The 23,742-nt window shown below is 43.3% G+C and overlaps 2 protein-coding genes across 2 annotated transcripts in view; both read left to right on the top strand.

Moving 5' to 3' along the window:
- Positions 1 to 8,110, top strand: part of CATSPERB (cation channel sperm associated auxiliary subunit beta) — a 61,114-nt gene extending 53,004 nt beyond the window's left edge. Inside the window, exons 20-21 of the mRNA XM_042438664.1 lie at positions 5,305 to 5,379; positions 7,686 to 8,110. Of these exons, the coding sequence (XP_042294598.1) occupies positions 5,305 to 5,379; positions 7,686 to 7,904 (294 nt within the window). The 3' untranslated portion in view covers positions 7,905 to 8,110. The remainder of the gene's footprint in view (positions 1 to 5,304; positions 5,380 to 7,685) is intronic.
- An 11,707-nt stretch (positions 8,111 to 19,817) lies between these two features.
- PPP4R3A (protein phosphatase 4 regulatory subunit 3A) overlaps positions 19,818 to 23,742 on the top strand; it is a 31,542-nt gene continuing 27,617 nt past the window's right edge. The window contains exon 1 of the mRNA XM_042438675.1: positions 19,818 to 21,680. Within this exon, the coding sequence (XP_042294609.1) occupies positions 21,539 to 21,680 (142 nt within the window). The 5' untranslated portion in view covers positions 19,818 to 21,538. The remainder of the gene's footprint in view (positions 21,681 to 23,742) is intronic.

Below are 23,742 nucleotides of genomic sequence, written 5' to 3'. Positions count from 1 at the left end.
GCGTTCACTTGTCGCCGGGAAGCAGGCAGCCCATATGCAACCTGAGCTTCTCCAAGCTTCTCCCGCATCTTTTCAAGAACAGGAAAATCCCATTCTTGAAAAGCTGTGGGAGAAGCCCAGGTTGCATATGGGCTGCCTGCTCCCTGATGATGGGTGATTGTGGTAAGATCTTAAAGAGACATCCCACATCTATGCCGGAAGAAAATGTAATGTGATAATCTCCAATTTCTGTTCCTACAAGTGGAAGCAAGCCTCATCGTTTGTGAGTATTGCCATTAGCAAAACCTCAAAATCTATTCACCCCTCACCCCTTTGAATTCTTGGCTGGTGTGTGTGTGCGTGCGTGCGTGCGTGCACGTGTGCGCGTGCGTGCGTGCGTGTGTGAGTGCATGTCCTTTTGTGTGTACATTGTTCATTCCCTTAATAAACTACAACTAATTTGGCTTCTGGAGTTCTGTGTAATTTGGACCTGTATACATTTGGGTTGTGACCCCGGACTGCCTGTTTTCCCAGCCATATTAAAACTCTTATTTGAGCTATTATTAAAATTCCCCTTTAAATATATTAATATGTGGGTGCTCTCTCAGGGCCCAGCAAATTGGATCACACTAGACACTGGAGGTGGTGAGATTTAAATCTTCTCCCCCAACCTCACTCTCAGGAAAGTGTCACTACCACATCATGCAGCAGTTAGTATTGGGGGGGAGGGTCTCTGATTGGCATCAATGGAATGTTTTGTATGAATGTTATCTACTGTGGGAGGATGTAATAAGACAGATCTCTTCTAGTAGGCCGTTCCACAGTTTAGGAACATAAAAGCTCTATGGGAAGTCGTTGTTAATCTAGTCATTTGGTATTCTAATAGATTCTTTCCAGATGTTCTGAGAGTGCGGGGCGGATTATGTAGGGAAAGGTGTTCCCACAAGTAACTCGGGCCCAAGCTATATAGGGCTTTAAAGATGATAAGCAACACCTTATACTGCACCCTGAAGCTAATCGGCAGCCAATGAAGTGATTTTAACACAGGTGTTATGTGGTCAGACCTAGATGTACCAGTGATCAATCTGGCTGCTGCATTTTGTACCAACTGAAGCTTCCAAACTTGGTATAAAGGTAGCCCCACATAAAGCGCATTACAGAAGTCTAAACAAGAGATTACCAGTGCATGTACTACTGCTTCAAGGTCCTTTTGGTCCAGGTAGGGACACAGTTGGTGTATCAACTGAGTTGATACCAAGCACTCCTGACTGTCACATCTATTTGAGATGACAACTGTAGGGACGAGTCCAGGAGCACTCCAAAATTGCCAAGTTCATCCTTTAGGGGAAGTGTGACCCCATCCAGGACAGGTTGACAAATCTCCTCCCCTGGACTTGGGGTACCTATCACAAATACCTCTGCTTTCTCTGGATTCAGCTTGAGTTTGTTTTCCATCATTCAGCCCATTACCGACTCAAGGCAGGCATCAAAAGGAAAGATGCCATCATTAGTCACTGCAGCAGTCGGATTTTGGTGTCATCAGCGTACTGATAACACTGCGCCCCATGTCTCCAGATGATCTCGCCCAGTGGCTTCATGTAAATGTTGAACAGCATGGGAGACAGAATGGCGCCCTGAGGAATGCCAGATGTCAGCTCTCTTTTAGAAGAGCAACTGTCCCCCAGCATCACCATCTGGAATCTGCCTGAGAGGTAGGAATGGAACCATTGGAGCGCAGTGCCCCCAATACCTAACTCCCTCAGGCATTCCAGAAGGATACCATGGTTGATGATATCGAAGGCCGCGGAGATGTCCAAGAGCACCAACAGGGTCACACTTACTTACCCTGTCAATGCTCAGACGGAGATCATCGACTAAGGCAACCATAGCTGTCTCAACTCTGTATCCTGTCCTAAAGCCGGTTTGAAATGGTTCCAGATAATCGGCTTCATCCAACACAACCTGGAGCTCGAAGGCAACTGCCCCCTCGATCAACTTGCCCAAAAAATGGTAAAAGGGAGACCGGTCTATAGTTATTTCTCACCAGGGGGGTCAAGGGAGGTTTTTTTCAAGAGCGGTTTGACCACCACTTGTTTTAATGTTGATGGAAATTTGCCCTCCCTGAAGGATGCATTGATTATGGATCTTAATAAAGATTTTATTGCATCCCCTCCCTGGGCAGTCAACCATGATGGGCAAGGATCGAGACGGCTGGTTGTCTTTCTTACACTACCAAGAAGCTTGTCCATTTCTTGTCCATCAGTATTTACAAACTCAAAATGATCCAGTTTAACATAGTCCACAGAGTCACTGGGAATCTCTTTTACAGCTCTTATCTGAGAGATTTTATCTGCAAAAAAGTCCTTAAAAACATCACAGCAGGCTACAGTTGGTTCTAAAAGGGGGTTCAGGGTGGGAGGCAACTGAGTTAACTTTAACCACCCTGAACAGCTCTGCTGGACGAGACCTTTCAGACGCAATATATGCAGCATAGATCGAATTCTTTGCTGCATCTATTGCCACTCCATAGGAATCCAAAAAAGTCTGTACGGTGTGTCTTGTCAGACAAACGCTGATGTTTCCGCCAGCAGTGCTCTAGTCATTGCACAGTCTGCTACATTTTATGAAGATTTTCTGTGTACCATGGTTTACAATTTGAAGTGGGCTGGTAAGGACATTCAGGAGCGATAATATCTATAGCCCTGGTAAAATCATTATTCCAGGTATCAACCAAGGCGTCAACAGAATCGCCGACATTCTCAACCATAAAACCCTCTAGGGCTTCCTGGAACTAATCCGGTTCCATCAGCTTTCGAAGGTGGACCATTCTAATAGGTCCTCCACCCCTGAGGGGGATCTGGGTAGTGGCCTTCAGTCCCACCTTGACCAGAAAATCATAGAATCATAGAATCATAGAATCGTAGAGTTGGAAGAGACCGCAAGGGCCATCCAGTCCAACCCCCTGCCATGCAGGAAATCCAAATCAAAGCATCCCGACAGATGCCCATCCAGCCTCCGTTTGAAGATCTCCAAGGAGGGAGACTCCACTACACTCCTAGGAAGTGTGTTCCACTGTCGAACAGCCCTTACTGTCAGGAAGTTCCTCCTAATGTTGAGGTGGAATCTCTTTTCCTGTAACTTGCATCCATTGTTCCGGGTCCTGTTCTCTGGAGCAGCAGAAAACAAGCTTGCTCCCTCTTCAACATGACTTTGGCCTGTTACAGACCACCCAAAAGGGGCAGTCTCAGGCCGCTGCCGGTTGCAGCGTGGAGGAGCCGCAGCAGCCAAACCGCGCGACTCCTCCGCGCTGCAAAAAAGGAGCACGAAAATCGCGCTCCTTCCGGCAACCCGGAAGAGACGTCACAAGTGCCAAAGCGCGCACTCGCGACATCTCTTCTGGGTTGGGACATGCGGACGCAGAGCGTCCGCTACGTCAAGATGGCGGCGCCCATCTGTATAGGGCACCGCTATCTTGACATATCGGTTACGCGCAAGGGGCAAGGCGCGTCCGGAAGCACCGCCCCTCGTGCGTAATCGCGGCGCAAGGACGGCGCCTCTTAGGCCCATCTATAACGCGCCATCCTTTCAAATATTTAAACAGGGCTATCATATCACCTCTTAACCTTCTTTTCTCCAGGCTAAACATCCCCAGCTCCCTAAGTCGTTCCTCATAGGGCATGGTTTCCAGACCCTTCACCATTTTTGTCGCCCTCCTTTGGACACGCTCCAGTTTCTCAATGTGCTTTCTGAATTGTGGCGCCCAGAACTGGACACAATATTCTAGGTGGGGCCTGACCAAAGCAGAATACAGTGGCACTATTACTTCTCTTGATCTAGACACAGTTTAGGCTGCATCAATTTTTAAATTTTTTATATTTTATATTTTTAAAAATGATCCGTCCATGACACAGGAGGGGTGTGAATTACCTCTGTCCATGGATATTCCTGATCTATACTAAAGACTACATCAAGTGTATTACCTGCACAATGTGTTGGCCCCGAGACTAATTGGGACAGGCCCATGGAAATCATGAACTCCTGAGCTGCACCTACTAGATCTAACAAGCTGGACTCAAAGGCGATGTTGAGGTCACCCAGGACAAGAAGCCTAGGAGACTCCAACACCAGCTCCCAGACCAGCTGTGTCAGCTTGGCCAGGGAGTCTGTTAAGCAATGGGGTGGACGGTAGACCAACAGAATCCCTAGACTGTCCCTGGCCTTCAGAGTCAGGTAAATGCACTCAATGTAGTCTGTTTTCTGGATAGGTTTCCTAGTCAAAGTGAAGGTGCTTTTGTGGACTGTCATTCTGTAGGAAGTGTATCCAAACCTGGATGCAGGATGTTCCAGTGCAAATACATGCAGGGAGTGAGGCTGCTATTCCTGGAATTGCAGCAAAGGAAGAATTAAACTCCTTTTCCCCAACCACACTGGTCCTGGTATAATGGGATCCAGCATTTATCTATATTTTTAAAAATGTATGTTAAATGCAACAGTACCTTAAATGTCAGTTCTATATGGGCCCCAATTATCTATGTCCTCAGCCTTAAAGCCCTTGTGTAGATTTTCGTTATTTAAATTTTTTAACACCACCTTCCCTTACCTAGTACAGTATTATGGTAGCATTCCTATTGCACAAGTAGTTTAAAGGCTCTTCCAAATAGGTGAGATGTGTCTGGATACTGCAATATTTGTTCCTTCATTTCTCAGGGTTTTTTTTTTTTAATATCCAAACATTTCTTTTATCCTGGCCTGTTTTCTGACAGTTCTCAGCCCCCGTGGCAACATGTTATTCCCACCTTCAAGTTGGTTTCTTTATAAATTAGAGACACAGTGGAGTAAAATGTTCCCTTCTCCTCTTTTCTTAATTTTAATTCTTTTTTATAGTTATGATGCTATAGTGCATTGGTAAAACGAGGCTTTTGTGCTACAACTCTTTTTAAAAAATTCAGAAAGAGAAATTTTACCCAAGAGATCATAGGACCATCTCAGCAAACCCGTTTTAAACAGACTTTTAGAAAAATCCTAGTTCAAATGCAAGAAATTGCTACAAAGAGAACGGAGCAATATAATCCCAAGAAGTTATATCACAAAAGCACACACTTCTTTATAGCAATCTAGAACAGCTTTGTGTTTAAATCAGATATTTATGTTTCCATTCAGTTTTCCCCCTTTGTCACCAACCAGAGCTAACTAATTCACATAAATGCAATTTTAAACGCTTGTAATTGTCTAGATATATTTTGTTATACACAGTTATATACTTATATTTATACACAAGTTATAGATTATTATACAGTACAATTTATTTTTTTCTCTTTTTAACAGGGATCTGAGCTTTTCCATTTCAGGGTGTCCACCATTCCTGGAGTCTCATTTTGTAATTTATTTGATGAATTTCAGGTATAATCATGGCTACTTTTTTATATAGTAATAAAAAAATAGTACCATGTAACTACCATAAAACAGAATACAAGGTTATTCTCCTCTCCCTCACAATGGTGTCCATATTTGTGAATGCCTGACACTGGAATTGGTTATAAAGACCTATGTGCAGTGACAGCTGCTAACTAGTTGGCCTGGTATGGCAAGGTGACTGGCAGTAAATCCAACATTGTCTGTTAGCTCCTCTCACAAGTAATTCATTACAATTATCCTGCATGGAAGACAGACCAAAAAAGTCACCTTGGTTCAGAATTGTTCTGTATTCTCACATTCAGTTTTTGTATTGTGCTGGAAGGAATATCACCCTCACATCACTGAACCTTTACTTAAAATAGGGGTTGACACTGGAGATTTTCAGATAGGGGGAAAGCTTGGCAAAGTCGCGCGATCGCGCTGAAGATTTTCAGACACATCACACTTATTCAGAACTTACCCCATGAAGATCCAGGAATGTTCCAGCAACAAATCATTCATGGGGAAGTCCTGGGAATTGTTTGTTACTGAAGCATTCCTGGATCTTTATGAGTTAAATCCTGAATAAGCTCAATGTCATCTGAAAATCTTCAGCACAATCATGCGACCTTGCTGGGAGTAAGCCTTTTTCTTCCCTGATTTCCCCCCTTCTTATAATTTCCATAGTGTAAACAGCACGCATGCAAAAGGAGAGAGGACAATATGGCCCTTGGACCACTGATCTCCTATAGAGAAATTTTAAAAGTTGTCTGAAAAATTTCACTTTCATCCAAGCAATGAACTAAACTTCAAAATAGCATTCCCCCCCCCAAAAAAAAATCTTTAAAGAAAAATGATGAGTGTAATACAACTTCCATTTTGGGCTAGTGCTGTGACCCACACTGTGTTGCAAGGACTCAAAATAGCCGTGCAGCCCCCTATGTGTGCCCACCCCTGACTTAGAAGCACCATCTCTGAAGTTGCAGATGTAAACCTTGTGTTATCCTGTTGTATTGGTCAAGCTATCTTTATTGGATGATAGCCTTTTCCACTCTTATATACACTGAGGGAGGGGGGAGATGTGAGTGTACATATCCCTCCCATTGCTTCAAACACAGCCCCAGCCAAACAACTATAGAAAGCGTGACAGAATTTTGTTTTAACCAACATTGGATTGAAATAAACCTATAAGGCCCCATTCTCACTAGCCCATTTGCACTGGATAGAATTGGGCAGATCCGGTTGCCCCCATATCAAATCTGCCCAGAAAGAAGTTTGTACTACCCTTTACCTTGATCGATGCAATTTGCCCTTCTGAAGTTCACATTTGCAGTACCGCTTTAAAATGGAGCCTCCTTTGTTGTCAGTCAAATTCACTTCTGCTTTCGTCAAAGGTGACATATCCTACAGCCATTGGCCAATCAAATGGGTGCTTTTCCCCCTCCTTTTTAAAAAAAAAACTGGTGGCAGTGTGCGCATATTCTGTCAACTTGTCAAATTTAAAAACCTCCAGGGGTGTGTGTGTGTGTTGTGTGTATTTGGGTCATTACAGATTATGGCAACCCTAAAACGACCCCAAACTGGGGTTTTCTTGGCAAGATTGGTTCCAAGGAGATTTGCCATTGCCTTTCCCCTGAGGCTGAGAGAGTGTGACTCCCCCTAAGTCATGGGTTTCCACAGCCTTCCCTCTGAATGCCACCCTCTAGCTTCCCCTTCGCTTCCAGCCCAGCATTTCCTCCTCTTTGGAATAATACCTCACCTCAGAATGCCATCTCTGCGTCCTCTTTCTTTGCTTTCCGATTGCCACCCCAGAATGCCTTACATACGCATAAACATGTGTAGCAAAAGCTTTCACACATTGTATCAATTTGCCAAATTTAAAAAGAAACAAGCATTTGCATATTCTGTCACTCACACACACACACACACAATATTTTTTTTAAAATGCCACTTGCAAAGTGAGGTGCCGTGCCGGCAGCAAGCAAACGAAAGGGAAATGTAGCACAAGCAGACATATTCTATCAATATGTATCAACCTGTAGAACAAGCATTCACATAATCTGTCAAAAATAAAAATTACAAAAAAAAAGAGAGAGAGAGAAAGCTGCCTGCGAGAGGGAAAGCATGTCCTACATTTTGTCCTACATTTTGTCCCGGTTTTTAGTAGAGAATTATGGCAACCCTAGTCCCAGTTCACATTCTCACTGATAACAGTTTTCTTCCATTCCTACATGCCCAATCATACGATAACCTAATAATTGTGTTTTGAATGAAACTAGCTTTTGCAATGATCATTATATTTTCTGTTGCAGATTTACGTTGACGATGCACCACTGGCTTTTCCCGGACAATATCTTATCGGTACAATTACAGCTGTATTAATAGGAGGCGTTATCTTTATGGCATTTATCCTACATGTGTATGAAATTCAGCTAGGAACTATTATGCAGAGCCTAAAAAGAAACAAAGTGGCGTCAAAAACCTCATTCGCCACAGTTTCAGCAACTTCTACTGAAGTTAGTGAGAACTGAAGACAACATCAACAACCATGTTACCACTGTAGCCATCAGTCATGTTATATATCAGTGTATAGGCAATTCTTCCATTTTCTAGTTGGCCTTATCCAGTTTTTTGTTGGGATTCTTTTTAGAAGACGTAAAGAATTTTCTTTGTCTATTTCTTAGGGCAAGATATTTGGAGTCACTGTTGATTGTTACTTTTCTTTAATTTTAATGATGAGAGGGGCTTATGTGTATGTGTATGTATATTTATTTTAAATAAATGACATAATTTTAAATAAGTGATACAAGAGGAGTGCAACTTAAAATACTGAAGTATTGTAGTATTTAGGCGTTACTAAATATACACATATAGATACCTCTATATTCTTTATGTACTAGTTATGTTATGATTAAAGGTTCTACTGCAAATGAAGTAAAAGAATCACATAATTTTATTTTAAATGAATACGCATGTAAAGAGAGAGAGAGAGAGAGTCATTGTGGGAATAAGGTAAAAACATTGTGAGTTTAAAGACTTAGTCCAAGATCATACACTGTCATGTTTAACTTTATGTTTCTTGAGTTACACTGCAGTTGTGCAATGCCATCTTGTAGTGAATTGTGACATTGAGGTACTAAATGCTCAACCAAATGAGCATGCATATCTGCATGTGCACCCATGTGCATGAGTATCTGTGCATACACATACGTAATCCCATTTTTAATATCTGATTCATGTCAATTTATGTCCATTTTGTACACACACACAAAAACTTGCAGAACACTTTAATCTGCCTCAACATTCCTTTTCTGGCTTCAGGACAGTGGGCCTTGAGCAAAAAAAACTACAAATGAAGATTGGAAAGAGAAGCAAATGAATTACAACAGATCTGCAAATTCCAGTCTCTCAACAGTGGGTTGAACAGCGGCAGTGGCTTCCTGGCACACTACACATATTATAACATTGGTTAACAACCCAGCTTCACAAAGCCCTTCTTAGCCAGTTTATCATATCTCCTTTTTGGTTCCCAGCCAAAATTCCCTCCACCGTTCATATGGTCATCCCCCTGCCCTGGCCTTAAGCACTATCTTTCCACCTGCTCTCTCAATGACCATATTTAAATCATACTCACTAGTTTTGCATTTCTATGGCTATTCTTATAGACTGATTTTGAAGATCCTGTGATCTTTAGGGTCACTTTAAGGTCCGAAACACACTACAGAAATAATCCAGTTTGAGACCACTTTAACTGCTTTGGCTCAATGCTAGGAGATTCTGGGAACTGCAGTTCCATGAGACATTTAGCCTTCTATGTCAGAGAGCTCTGGTGCCACAATAAATTACAGTTCCCAGGATTCCTTAGCACTGAGCTAGGGCAGTTAAAGCGGTCTCAAACTGGATTATTTCTGCAGTACGTTTTGGACCCAAGTCTATGGCAACATTATGCTGCAATTTATTTTGCACTGTTTGCCTCAAAGATGCTGCAAGACCTCTTTGCATACTGATATTCCAGACTAACATGGCTATGTCTCTGAATTCTACCCTGTTAAATATGAAAAGGGAAAAAAGCTCTTATTCCTCCTGGTAATAGGGTATGTTCTTAGAACCATTTTAATTCATAATTTATTAACTAAATAATTATTTCATAGTATTTAGTTTGTATAGTATACTTGATTTCTTACTTCCTGTTTAACTTTTTTGTGGGGTTGTGTGTGGTTTGTTTTTGTTTTTGTTTACAATTACTATTATTTTGCTTATTTCTGAAGCCTATTCAAATCCTAGCTGGCAACTCATACAGTGACTTCTTGATAGGAGGCCTTCCTTCATGAGTCAAAACTCAACAGAAACAGAAGCAGACATTACCATCTAGCGGCAGTTATCAAAACTGCAGCCTATATAAATGGTTTACTTTATTAGATAAGGAATTGGTAACATGTGGCTCTCCAGTTTGGGTAGCAACTTCCATCATCCCTGTTTGTGGGCTATGCTGGCTAGAGCTTATGCAAACTGATATACAGAAAGATCTGGAGGGCCACATGCTTTCCCATCCCTGTTTTTGCTCAGAAGCCTGCAAACAATGACAAATAATAGTCAACAGCTGCTGTATATTAGTGTTCAAGCAAAGAAATGTCTGTCATTGTGAGAAGTCAGGAGATCTCATGCACTCTTTCCCCCTACCCATGATTTACTCTCTCACTCATGTTGAGATCTGCAGTGTATGTATGGTGGGATCTGGGGGAAGGAGTGCATAAGATATGTCCACAAGCGAGTGAATGTTGGGGGACAGATGGATCGAAGGAGGAGAAGAGAGAATGCAAACACTCCATTCACTGATGGGGGAGAGTACTGGATGGGAGTATAATAAAAATGATAAAAACAAATGTGACACTTGGGAAGGGAAGAGGAAGAGCATGGCCAGGGGGCTTATTGCACAGCTAAATAAGAGAAAGGTGGCCAAAGTAGTGAAAGCTCTAGAAACTATGTCCTATGAGGAACAGCTTAGGGAGTTGAGTTTGTTTAGCCTGGAAAAGAGAAGGTAACGAGATGACATGATAATCATGCTTAAATATTTGAAAGAATGTCATATTCAGGATAGAGCAAGCTAATTTTCTGCTTCTCCAGAGATCAGGACATGTTACAATGGATTCAAACTACTGTACAGGAAAAGAGATTCCACCTAAACATTAGGAAGAACTTTCTTATGGTAAGAGCTGTTTGACACCTACCTTGGAGTGTGGTGGATTCTCATTCTTTGAAGATTTTTAAGCAGAGGTTGAATGGCCATCTGTTGGGAGTGCTTTGATTGCGTATTGCTGCATGGCAGGGTGTTGATTTGATGGCCCTTGTAGTCTCCTCCAACTCTGTGAGTGGGTCGTTCCCACTACGAAAAGCTCAGAATCCTGACGCTAGTTATATGACGCTAGTTCCCTCTGGAACTTGAATCTGATCCTCATTTGATCGATTCCAGTGGAGAAAACCCATGACAAATGCCAAAAGCCTGGGGTATTTTAGTAGCCATTTTTCAGAGGTTCTTTTGTGATCCTGACCCGCGTCCAATAAGTGGGAACGCCAGATCGGGATCGATTCTTTCAGAGGGGAGGGGCAAATGGCACAGGGGTGTGTGTCATCCATCCTAGAGATGTCATACACACCCTCAGTGCCGCCTTTTGGGGTCCTTTTTAAAAAATAAATAAATAAATAAAACTAATCACAAAATTGATAGACTGGCAAAGCAGCTACGTGCAGCAACAACTAGCTGCTAAGCCACTCTACCGTTTTTGCTATTAGTTTTGGTTTTTAAAAATAAAAACAGTCTCCCCCATCCTCCCCCCCCCTCGCCCCTGGCCCCAAGCCCCCATCATCATCTTCCTCCTCCTGACTCCTGCTTCATCCTCCTCCTCCTCCTCCTCTTTTTCTTCCCCAGCCAGAGCCTTCATCCCCCTCTTCCTGATTATGGGTTTTTGCCTTTCTCAGTTTAGAGCAATTTAAACTGCCTCTATCCCCTAATCTGCAATTAAAGCCCTGCAGCTGGAAGTGCATCTGATGTTCTCTTAATATTAGAGACATTAATTGAGGCCCACCAAGTACCTAGACCAACAATTTGTACATATAAATTTCTGTTATCTATAATTTCTAGAAAATTCACAAATGACCCAGGGAAACAGAATTTTCATCTTTTTGATTGGTAAAAGAATGATACTTGGTTACTGGAAATATATTATTTTCCCACCTGTGCTCCAATGGATAGAAAACTTAACAAATCTATGCAGCATTTGAAAGCAAGATCTGTAGTTGAGATTTACAAATGGACTTACATTTAGACTTTTAGTCAGCTTTTATAGAGACTTACAACTAATGTGGATATTTTTCTTCCTTTGTGTTTTTTATTTTCCTGCTTTTCTTATCCTGAAACATTATTGTCTGTAGCCAAGATTCCTTTTGAATGCAAATAAAATAATAATAATTCTGGAAAATAGTTTTTCACCATCTTAGAACTGGTAGAAGATCTCTTAACCAAAGACTTAACATGTCTTGGAACCATTCAATAGAATAACCAGTTTTGAAGTCCCTCCACTAGTTACCAATTAGTTTCCGGGCAAGGTACAAGATGTTAGTGATTACCTTTAAAGCCCTAGATGGCCTGGATCCAGAATACTTAAGGGAACGCCTTCTTCCCTACTGTTCTTCTCGCTAACTTCAATTACCCAAAGGGCCTTCTCCATCGCTGCTCCGAAGCTATGGAATGACCTGACAGAGGAGATCCGCCACATTTCCACTCTTACAGCCTTTAAGAAGGCCCTTAAGACAGATCCCTTCCAGCAGGCCTTCCCAACTTAGCTTCCCCTTCCTGAACAAGAATATCTGAATGTTACTGCTAACTGTCCTCTCTGTCCACCCATTTTTCCCCTCAATTTTTAGCTAACCCCATTTTAATGTTTTTTATAATGTTTATTGATATTGTTGGTTTAGCACTGGGATGGGGGTTGGGAAGGGATTGTTTTGAATTTTATTATATTTTTAATGGGATTTTTTATTGTTGTTACCTGCCCAGATTCCTTGTGATTGGGTGGGATATGAATAAATCAATTATTATTGTTGTTGTTGTTGTTGTTATTATTATTATTATTATTACTACTACTACCATTGTTGTTATTATTGTGTGCCTCCAAGTCATTCCAACTTATTGTGATCCTGGGAGTCCAAGTAGACCACAAGTTGAACATGAGTCAACAGTGCGATACGGCAGATAAAAAGGCCAATGCAATTTTAGGCTGCATCAATAAAAGTATAGTGTCTAGATCAAGAGAAGTAATAGTGCCACTGTATTCTGCTCTGGTTAGGCCCAACCTGGAATATTGTGTCCAGTTCTGGGCACCACAATTCAAAAAGAACATTGAGAAACTGGAGCGTGTCCAGAGGAGGGCGACTAAAATGGTGAAAGGTCTGGAAACCATGCCCTATGAGGAACAACTCAGGGAGCTGGGGTCTGGGGATGTTTAGCCTGGAGAAGAGAAGGTTAAGAGGTGATATGATAGCCCTGTTTAAATATTTGAAAGGATGTCATATTGAGGAGGGAGCAAGCTTGTTTTCTGCTGCTCCAGAGAACAGGACCCGGAACAATGGATGCAAGCTCCAGGAAAAGAGATTCCACCTCAACATTAGGAGGAACTTCCTGACAGTAAGGGCTGTTCGACAGTGGAACAAACTCCTTCGGAGTGTAGTGGAGTCTCCTTCCTTGGAGGTCTTTAAACAGAGGCTAGATTGCCATCTGCTGGGGATGCTTTGATTTGGATTTCCTGCATGGCAGGGGGTTGGACTGGATGGCCCGTGCAGTCTCTTCCAACTCTATGATTCTATGATTCTATAAAGCAAATCTATCATGGAGTTTTCTTGGCAAGGTAAGTTTTTCATGGGGGGGGGTTGCCATTGCCTCCTGCTGAAGATGAGAGAGTGTGACTTGCCTAAGGTGAGTCAGGGCCCAAACAGACAGGCCAAATGAAGTGGCTTCGGGCCACTTTGGAGGTGTGTTGTTTAGATGACAAATGCGTCCTGAGGGACCAGAAGCCTTGCCAAAGCCACAATCCAATCCTTAGGACTAGAGCACAGCTTCTGCACAGCTTCTGGCCTCTTAGAACACGTACATCATTTAAACAACACACCTCCAAAGTGACCTGAAGCCACTTCACTTGTCCTGTCTGTTCAGGCCCTGAGTGACCTTAGGTAAGAATCTGGAACTTGTGATGGAAGCTCACTCCATCATGTGGCACTTGGGTCTTTGCAATCATCAGAGTCAGCATCATAACTGCTAAGCCACCGCGTCCCATAAATCACTCTTAGATCCAGCGTAAATTTCAACATTGGCTATTACAGAGAAGGCATTCCATAGTGGCAGTCCATGGTTCAAGTCATGAGGATGCTTCACCTCACCACTCCAGAGGGACAGGTGCCATTCAAATCTGTCACCATCCCCTTCTTCATTTTAATTATTTCCAGAGCTTCCCAACACTTTCATTTATTTATTATTTAATTAATTCAGGATATTCCCAGACATAGACTCATTTCTGCTGGTTCTTTCCTGGCACATCCTTCTATAAAGGGAACGAGAACTCTCTCCCCTCCCTCTCACCCTCTCTTTTCTCCTCCTCCTTTCACCCAGTAAATCTAGTCCTACTAGTAGTAGTAGTTTACATGAATGGGTCCATATCTAACAATGTTTTGGTGCATGTCTACACAGGACAAAAAAACCCAGTCTCACTTTATTTTCACAGTTAGTGATCCAGACAATGTATGGGATGATTCAGGCCAAATCCAGGCCTTTTCAGCACTGTAGGACTTTAATCCAGATCAAAAAGAGTTGGGATTTACTCCTGATTTGAGCAGAAAATCTGGATATGTGTGTGTGTGGATTGTGTTCCATAGAGATGTTGGTATGGGGCTGAGGGTGGGAGGAGTTTTTGATGGGTGGGATTGGTTTTCCCCCTTAAATGTGCTTTTGTGCACTAGAGGCTGATGCATTGAATTAAGCCATAACTGTGGATTTTGCTAATTAAATAAGTACTTTTGCATTATTGTGTAGATTAATATTTTAATATGCAATTTTAAAGAAATAAATTTTTGGAAGGAAGTTGCATGGACCTGCATTGCCTTCAGATAGTGGAAAAGGTAGACTATGAGCCATCATTCTACTTGAATATTGAATTTAACAATGTGGATCCAATTATAGTTTTGGCAAAAAGTAAACATTCACTAAGAAACAAAGAGGAATTAAAGATTACCTGTTGTGCACTAAAGGCGGCTTTGAGCAGAGAACTAGTTCTCAGAGTACTGTTAGATCTGTAAACAGTAGGCACATATTATTCAATTAAGATGGAGCACCACTTCCATTACACACACACACACACACACAGAGGTTTTAGCTAATCCAAAATAGATTTTTTGTAGGGAATGACTATGAGCTCTGTTCAGTTCTGGTACTCAGAACAAATTCCTGGGCTGACAATTGTGCCATGTCCTGGATAGTCAATCGCAGAGGGGTTTTTTGGGGGGGCGGGGGCAAATTATACATGTCTGAAGACGGTGTATCACCAGATTAGAAGATGCAACCACTTAATTGTAAATACAAGGGCACCACAAAAAGCTTTTGCTGTGCTTACCTCAAAACTAACAGTTGCATCTCCAGTTGTTTTTTTCTCTTCTGTTTGGTTTGTAACTTCTTGCCTGATGAAGAAGCCCATGGAGCTTCAAAAGCTTGCAACAGGTATATTGTGCATTTCGGTTGGCCAATAACGGTATCACTGATGGATTTTAATTACATAATTTGTACAATAACTGGTTGGGACTCCCTTTCTCTGCCCCATTATAGGCCTACAGTCTCTAAAATGCTTCATTACGTCAGCAAAACTAGTTTTATGATTGCCAAAAGTATCTTTGCCCTTATTGTCTGAAGAATTGCTGACCAAAACTGATTGACAAGATTGACTAGGCATCAAGTAATCTGTAATAGACAAAATTAACCATAATATAATGTGAATCATTGTAGTGATGCTAGCAAACACATAAATACATAATGCAAAATGGCATGGGAAACTGTATATTCCAAAAAGTTATATGGGTGGAATAAAGCAAACTAGAGACACATAATATAAGTCTGTAACATTGAAGACCTGGCAAGACCTTAATCACTACTGTGAACAGTATCTCCTGCAGATGAGTAAATGTCCCTGTAGCAGACTATACGGTGAGATCAAAATCCTACAACAAATACTGTATATCCAAGGTGCTCCCTCTAGTGTAGTAACATGAAGCATTCTTCACAATCTCTGTTCAATCTGGTGGTAGATTGATAATAGATAGTCATGAAGTAATGTTAATAGTGGAAATTGTTGATAGTAGAATGGCAGTAGAGATGACTGACTACCTGAGAGCTTTTGAAGTCATTTCGATATGTCTTCATAAGTAATAGTGAAATATTCAACAGTGGGACACAGTCCCAAGGAATGTGGTGGGTTCTCCTTCTTTGAAGGTTTTTAAACAAAGGCTGGATGGCCATCTGTTGGGGGTGGTTTGATTGTGAGTTCCTGCATGGCAAGGGGTTGGACAGGATGGTCTTTGTGACTCGATGATCCTAAAAGGATTCTATGAGGATCTTTGATTTAAAAGTTATGAACTATTTCTGCAGCTTTACAATGTTCAGTGCATCTTCAGCACACAGGTTATTTGTTTTTATTATTTATTAGCATCCTGGTAAATATCTTAGTGAACAGCCACAATCCTTGCCATTTATAATACTGTCAACAACAAAAAAATTCAAGAAATATTCCATGGCAAAAGTTGCCACAGCGCAATGACCTATTTGAAATATTTTTTAAAGTTGCTATTAAACTTCTGGCAAATTCCCCTGAGAAGTAGAGTGATCAACAGCATCTTAACCATTCCTCAAATATTAAGTAGAGAAATAAAGCAAAACGGAGGGGAGGTTTCATAATAAATAATATGCAAGGTGCAAATAATATAAATAATACAAATAATATAAATAATATGCAAATAAATAACATGTAACAACAATATGCAAAGGGTCACATAGTATATATACCCCACACAATATGCAAAGTGCTTACTCCTGAATACTGCAATAATGCTTTGTCTGACTCTTCCAGGAGTTATGTTTGGAGGAATCTCTTATACACTTTATATTGTCCTAAAAAGGAGTTGGGATGTAAACCCACTGGGTGACCTTGGGCAAGTCACATTCTCTCAGTCTCAGAGGATGGCAATGGCAAACCCCTCTGAAAAAACCTGCCTAGAAAACCCCAAGGTTAGATCGCCTTAGGGTTGCCATATGCTGGAAACAACTTGAAGTCACACAACAACAACAGCATTCCACTTTAACTGTCATGATTCTGTCCTATAGAATCTGAAGATGGCCCTGAAAACCTGAGTGGAACAAAGGATGGATGGATGGATGGATGGATGGATGGATGGGAAAGTGATGCTGGGATGAGAGAAGACTAAGGGTGCCTCTACATGGTAGAAATAAGGCAGTTTGACACCACCTTAAGTGCAGTAGCTCTATGCTATGACATCCTGGAGGTTTTCTTGGCAAGTTTCTTCAGAGGGGGTTTGTCATTGCCATCCTCTGAGACTGAGAGAGTGTGACTTGCCCAAGGCCCCCCAGTGGCTTCTCATGGCCAAGCTGGGATTCTAGTGCCCTCATAATTCAATATGCAAAGGGTTCTTTAAGCACCTTTGAGACTTGGGCTGCACCCGCACTGCCAAAATAATCCATTTTGACGCTGCATCTGGTGCCACAACAAAATACAGTTCCCAGAATTCCATAGCATTGAGCCATGGCAGTTAAAGCAGCGTCAAAATGGATTATTTCAGCAGTGTGGATGCAGCCTAAGTGAAAAAAAGAAACTGGTAGCATGAATTATTGTTGACTTGAATTGACTTCCTCAGAGACCCCATGCATCTGAGGAAGTAGACTTAAGTCTATAAAAGCTCATGCTCCCAACCTCTCTCTTTCAGTGTGTTTTCTGATGCTGCCACCTTCTTTCAGTTAGTCTCAAAAGTGCTACAAGATCTCTCTACATCAGGGGTCGGCAACCTCCGGCCCACGGGCCGAATGTGGCCCGCAGAGGCCTTTGGTCCGCCCCCTGGCTGCTGCTGCCACCGCCGCCGCCGCCACCACCACCACCAATTGTGGCTTTTCGCCGCTCTGAGCGCTGCCATTTTTTTGCCCAAAATGGCGGCAAAGTCTCACGCGACCTTCCTCGCCATTTTGGGCAAAAAAATGGTGGCGCCCAGAGGCGAAGTCTCGCGCGACCACAGAAAAGGTCATGCAAGACTTCGGCCTCCAAGAGGCCCGCTGCGGCCACCGGAGCCCTCGAACAGGGCTCTGACGGCGGCAGCGGGCCTCTGGGAGGCCTGATACCGTCGCTGGGGCCCTGCAGGAGGGCTCCGGCGGCAGCAGAGGGCCTCTAGGAGGCCAGTTGCCGTCGCTGGGGCCCTCCAGGAGGGCTCCAACGTCGGCAGCGGGCCTCTGGGAGGCCCGATGCCATCGCTGGGGCCCTCCAAGAGGCCCGTTGCCGTCACTGGAGCCCTCTTGGAGGGCCCCAGCAACGGCAAAAGGGCCAACAAAGAGGGGGAGGCCTCCAGCACTGGCGGCCCCTGCTAGCTTTTTTGCCGGCCTGTGACGGGGCCTGGGGCCCCGTCAGGGGCCGGCAAAGAGGGGGATGCCTGCCCCCCCAGAGGGTGGAAGCTCCGCCCCTGGCATGTGGCTCCGCCCCAGAGGGTGGAAGCTCCATCCCTGGCACGCAGCTCCGCCCCCGGAGGGTGGAAGCTCCACCCCCTGGCTTCGGCCCCCCCAGTTGTCTGAGGGACAGCAACCCGGCCCCCCTGCTCAAAAAGGTTGCCTACCTCTGCTCTACATACAGTAAGGCAAGTTTCTGAGCTGCTTAGAATAGTCAGGGCAACCAGACATATCCTCCTTTTCCAGGGCATGTCCTACATTTCAACCTTCCATCCAGGAGGAATTCCAAAATGTGTTTTGAGCATGACTAAGCAGCATGAATGTATAGTTTTGTTGTTGTTGATGGTGAGCCTTCTAGTTGTTTCCGACTTATGAAGACTCTCAGGTGGAGAACCTATCATGGGGTTTTCTTGGCAAGTTTGTTCAAAGAAGGTTCGCCATTGCCTTCGGCTGAGGCTGAGAGTGTGTGACTTACACGAGTGATTGTCCAATACAAACCACTACCCCTCTCTGGCTCTCCGAATTATATGTATGTTCATATTATATGTAATTACATGTATAGTTAGATGACACTGTTTAGTTTTGTCATGCCCTACATTTTTCTTGAATGTCCTACATCTTGCAGCGCTTTGTCCTCCTTGGCGGTTAGGTGACCTCTGGTCACCTTGAGAAAGTGTGACTTGCCCAAAGTCACCCAATGGGTTTCATTTCATGGCTGACCCAGGATTCAAACCCTGGTCTCTACGGTCCTAGTCCAACCCTCAAACCACGAGGACACACTGTCTCTCATCCTTCTTAGCCATGCTCGAAATGGAGGATGTTTTGAGAGTTCCTCGCTAAAATGAAGGATGTGTCCTGGAAAAGGAGGACATGTCTGCACTCTCTCAGCCTCAGAAGAAGGCAAGGGCAAACCCCCTCTGAAGAAACCTGCCCAGAAAGCCCCATGATAGGTTTGGCCTTAGGGTTGCCATATGTCAGAAATGATTTGAAGGCACAAAACAACAAACAACAATCAATATATAATCAGTATATATAATTATTCCTATATAATCTCCCTCTCTCTCTCTCTATATATATATATATATATATATATATATATATATATATATATATATATATAAAGCAGGAATGCTTTTAGGTGCGTATGTGTGCTCTATTTATGTTTTAAACTTTTGTATGTTTATAGTGGAGAGTCATTGTGGCTCAGTGCTTTGGGTCTTGGACTATGGCTCTGGAGGAGGGCCAGGGTTCAAATCTCGTCTCAGCCATGCAAACCCACTTGGGTTGACTTTTGACAAGAAGTCACACTCTCTCAGCCTCAGAAAGAGTGAGTGTGGCAAAATCATCTCTCTGAAGAAACCTTGCCAAGAAGATTCCTTGATAGGTTTGCCATAGGGTCGCTATTGGAGGCACACAACAACAACTACAACAACAACAACCACACCAGGCAAGAAGTCACACTCTCTCAGCTTCAGGGGTACTCAGGGAAAACCTGAGAGGGGAAAAACACCAAAATAAAACCATATTAGGGTTTAGGGTTACAATAAGTGGACACATAACAACAACAAGAACGAGTATGGGTTTATGTTTATTGTCGTGTGGAGGTTTTTGGCGTGTGTTTGTTATTCGCTTTCCAACGGTCGCTGCGCCTTTAAACCCCTGCCGCCTTGGCCGGGAGACCCCGCGCCTCCGCGGAGGAAGAGGAGGAGGAGGCGAAAACAAAATGGCGCCTTGACAGAGGAGCCAAAGGGAGAGACACAGAGAGAGAGGAAGGAAGGACGCGGAGACACAGCGCCGCCGACGCTCCGCCTCGCCCGCCTCAGGAGAGGCCTCTCCGGCTGCTTTGAGGCCCCGGGCCCCGAGGAGGCGACGAAGGAGGCCCAAGTGAGCCTCCGGAGGAGGAGGAAGGAGGAGAACATGGCGGCGGAGAAGGGGAAGAAGGAGGCAGCCGAGACGGGCTGGGAGCGCTCCTGAGCGGCAGAGGCAGAAATATAGGCCGCGGCTTTTGCGGCCTAAGAGCCTCAGGGGAAGAAGGGGCCCCGAGGCACAATAGGACGGGCCGAGGCCCCTCTGTTTCCCCCTCTCCCTCCATTAGGACCCTTCAGTATTTCCCTCTTTCTTCCCCAGGAAGAGCCCCCTCTTTGGGCTCCTTCCCTCTCGCCTTCCCTGGCCCTCCTCTGCTTTATTCCCTCTTTACTAACGCTCACTTTACCCTTGATTGCTTTACCACGCTTTGTTTCTTACCCCCCTGGTCTCTTACCCCCGGATTAACCTTTAACCCTGGGTCACTTTTTGACCCCTGATCGGTTTACCCTGAATCACTTTTAGCCCCCAATTATATCCCAGATTACTTTTTACCCCCAATCGCTTTATAACCCAGATCACTTTTACCCCTGATCACTTTGCCCTCAATTACTTCATAGCCTGATTACTTTTTACACCAGATCACTTTATGCTCAATTACTTTATACCCCAGATCACTTTTTGCCCTTGATTGCTTAACCCTCAATCGTTTTATAACCCAGATCGCTTTTACCCTTGACCACTTTACCCTCAATTACTTGATACCCTAAACTATTGTGACCTCAGTTACCTATACCCTAGATCACTTTTTACCTCTGATCAGTTCACCCTCAATTGCTTTTTTTACCCCTGGTTAAACCCCATATTACTTTTTTTACCCCAATCTTTTCCCCAATCGCTTTACCCAAGACCACTGTTTATCCCAACCGCTTTACTCTCAATTACTTTTTACCCTGATCGCTTTATATCCCAGATTATTTCTTTTTCCCTGATCACTTTACCCAGGATCCCTTTATTATCCTTGGTTACTTTACTTTCTCATTGGTGTCCATCTCCCCCTTTAGCAAATATTCTGCCCTCCCCCTTCATTTTGCAAAACAGCCCCCTCCCCATTTAATGTGGGACCCTCTCTAGCTGCTGCCCTTTGCATTTTCTTTCTTTCTTTCTTTCTTTCTTTCTTTCTTTCTCTTTACTCCCATTCTTTCCAGCCTCTTGTTGTGGTTCTTCTTTCTTCCTCTCAAACCCTAGTATTGGTGCTTCCTCTTCTCTTCCCCTTTCTGCTGTTTTTTGTTTTTGCTTCACTGAAAGAAAAAGAAAAACCCAAAATTTCTGAGCTCCTGGAGGAGATAAGAGCTGCATTTTGTGTTGGCCCCCTTTTTGGGGATGATGGGGCTGCTGCTTCTTCTTTAGCAGTGTCACTAAAGAAGATACTGCTTCAGGTATTATTGCGTGGGACGCTTCCTCACTTCCCTGCTTTCCTTTATTGAGGGGGGCAAAGGCCCCCCCGCCTACTACTGTTAGTATTACTACCACCACCATCATCACCACCACACTTCAGTTGACTTACACACACACACAGGCCTTGGTGGTGTGGCAAGAGGCAGCAGGATGACTGATACCCGGAGGAGGGTGAAGGTGTATACGCTGAACGAAGACAGACAGTGGGATGATCGGGGCACCGGACACGTGTCCTCTGGCTATGTGGAAAGGCTGAAGGGCATGTCCCTGCTAGTCAGGGCAGAGAGCGATGGTAAGTATGTCAGGAGCTGCGTGCGGGAAAGGTAATTGACCCTGCTTGCTTAGTGGGGTATGTGGGGTGATGGGCTACGTTGGACACGTTTGCCTGATGAAGGAGACATTGGAGCTTCAAATATGTACACTTGTCCCTCCATATTCGCTAGGGTTAGGGGCATAAGACCCCCGTGAATATGGAAAGACCACAAATAACATAAACCAGCATGTTTTTACCTGAGAGGACACCTCTCTAGGAATCTCTATGTCCTCCAGTGCAACTCTGTGGCCAACGTCCAACAGACACTGACCATAGAACTGCACTGGAGGAGCTACAAATGCTTAGTGGAGTGTTCTCTCTAGGAATCTCTAGGTCTTTCAGTGCAACTTTTAGTTAAACTTGACCACAGAGTTGCGCTGGAGGACTTAGAGATTCCTGGAGAGAACATATTAATTAAATCCATGAATAATCAAAGCTGCAAATATGGAGGGATGAGTGTATAATGCGCATTTTGGTTGTCCCAATAAAGGTATTGCTGTTATGTGGATTTGGATGTTACTTTGCCATGAAGCCCACTGGGTGACCTTAGGCAAGTCACACTCTCTTGGCCTCAGGGAAAGCCAATGCCACACTCTGAACAAATTTGGCCAAGAAACCTCCATGATAAGTTCATGGCTTTTTGGGTCTCCATGGCCCAAAACACACTGCAGGAATAATCCAGTTTGAGGCCACTTTAACTGCCCTGGGAATCCTGGGAATTGTAGTTTATTCTGACACGATGCCTTCTGACAGAAGGCTAAATGTCTCAAAACTACAGTTCCCAGAATTCCCTAGCACTGAGCCAAGGCATTTAAAGCGGTCTCAAACTGGATTCTTTCTGCAGGGTGTTTGCGACCCATAAGTCAGAAACGACTTGAAGTTACACAACACACACACATATAAGTTCCATGATCCGTCAAGAATATGAAAACAAGGTTTATTCTGAATAATAAGACAGAAGAGTCTGGCCGTGTGCTGATGTTATGTAACATTTGTATCAATACTACACTGTAACCTCTGTCCATGTAACTTAGTCCATAGATGGTCTGTTTTCACCACAGTCCAGTAGAGAGCTAGGCTAGAAAGGATATAGCATCGTTTGCTTATTTTTAAATTTCCCAGATAGTTAGATGCCTTACTTTAAAGTTTATTCTGCAGCATTTGGAATGGGATATTAAAATTACACTTATAACTTTTCTGTGTTCTATTAGCAGTTCCTGTTATTTCTCAGGATCATTCTTTTGCCTTTGACCAAATGGCAACATGTTGTTATGATGTTTTCTCCTTCCTATTCCCACTGTTGCTACCCCCTTCTAAAAATAAATAGAAATGAATGTTAGCGGTCTAGAAAACAAAAGGGTAAACAGCAAGTCAGTTGAGTTGATCCTATATCTACTCACTTGAAAGTAAGTCTTACAGGATTCAGTGATACTTGCTTCTAAATGCATACATAACATTTCAGTCTTGAGCCCTGATTATAAACATTTGCTTTGAATTAAACCTTTTTTATGCAGTTATGCAAATATAGGCACATATTGTCAATATTATGATGGTGTTTAAGGACAATCCAAATTGTATTATACAGGAAAGTGGTAAACACACTTTATACATAATTAGCCTTTGCTCCTAATATCTGCTTCTTCGTGGACAAAGTTTGGTGTATCACACCGTGATAGACTCTTCAAATAGTTCCTGAAGGAGGCTGACCTTCAGTAAATAAATACACATCTTCTTGGAAGTACTTTACCGTATATAATCGACTATAAGTTGACCTCATGTATAAGTCAAGGGCAATTTTGGGGCCAAAATTATATATTTTGAAATGATCCATGGATAAGTTGGGAGTAAAACTTAGGGGCATGCAACAAAGGATCCAAATAATGAAGCAAAGGAATATAATGCCAAAGAACTTACAAAAGTCTGGTAGGCATATTGTTTGGGCTTACCCTAAAGGCTAGAATCGCTAGATCAGGGGTAGGCAACCTTTTTGAGCCGGGGGCCGGGTTGCTGTCCCTCAGACAACTGGGGGACCGAAGCCAAA

This window comes from Sceloporus undulatus, chromosome 1 (genome assembly GCF_019175285.1).
Source record: "Sceloporus undulatus isolate JIND9_A2432 ecotype Alabama chromosome 1, SceUnd_v1.1, whole genome shotgun sequence".
Taxonomy (NCBI): domain Eukaryota; kingdom Metazoa; phylum Chordata; class Lepidosauria; order Squamata; family Phrynosomatidae; genus Sceloporus; species Sceloporus undulatus.
Note: the sequence above shows the minus strand (reverse complement) of the source record. Positions and strands in the feature narration are given on the sequence as shown.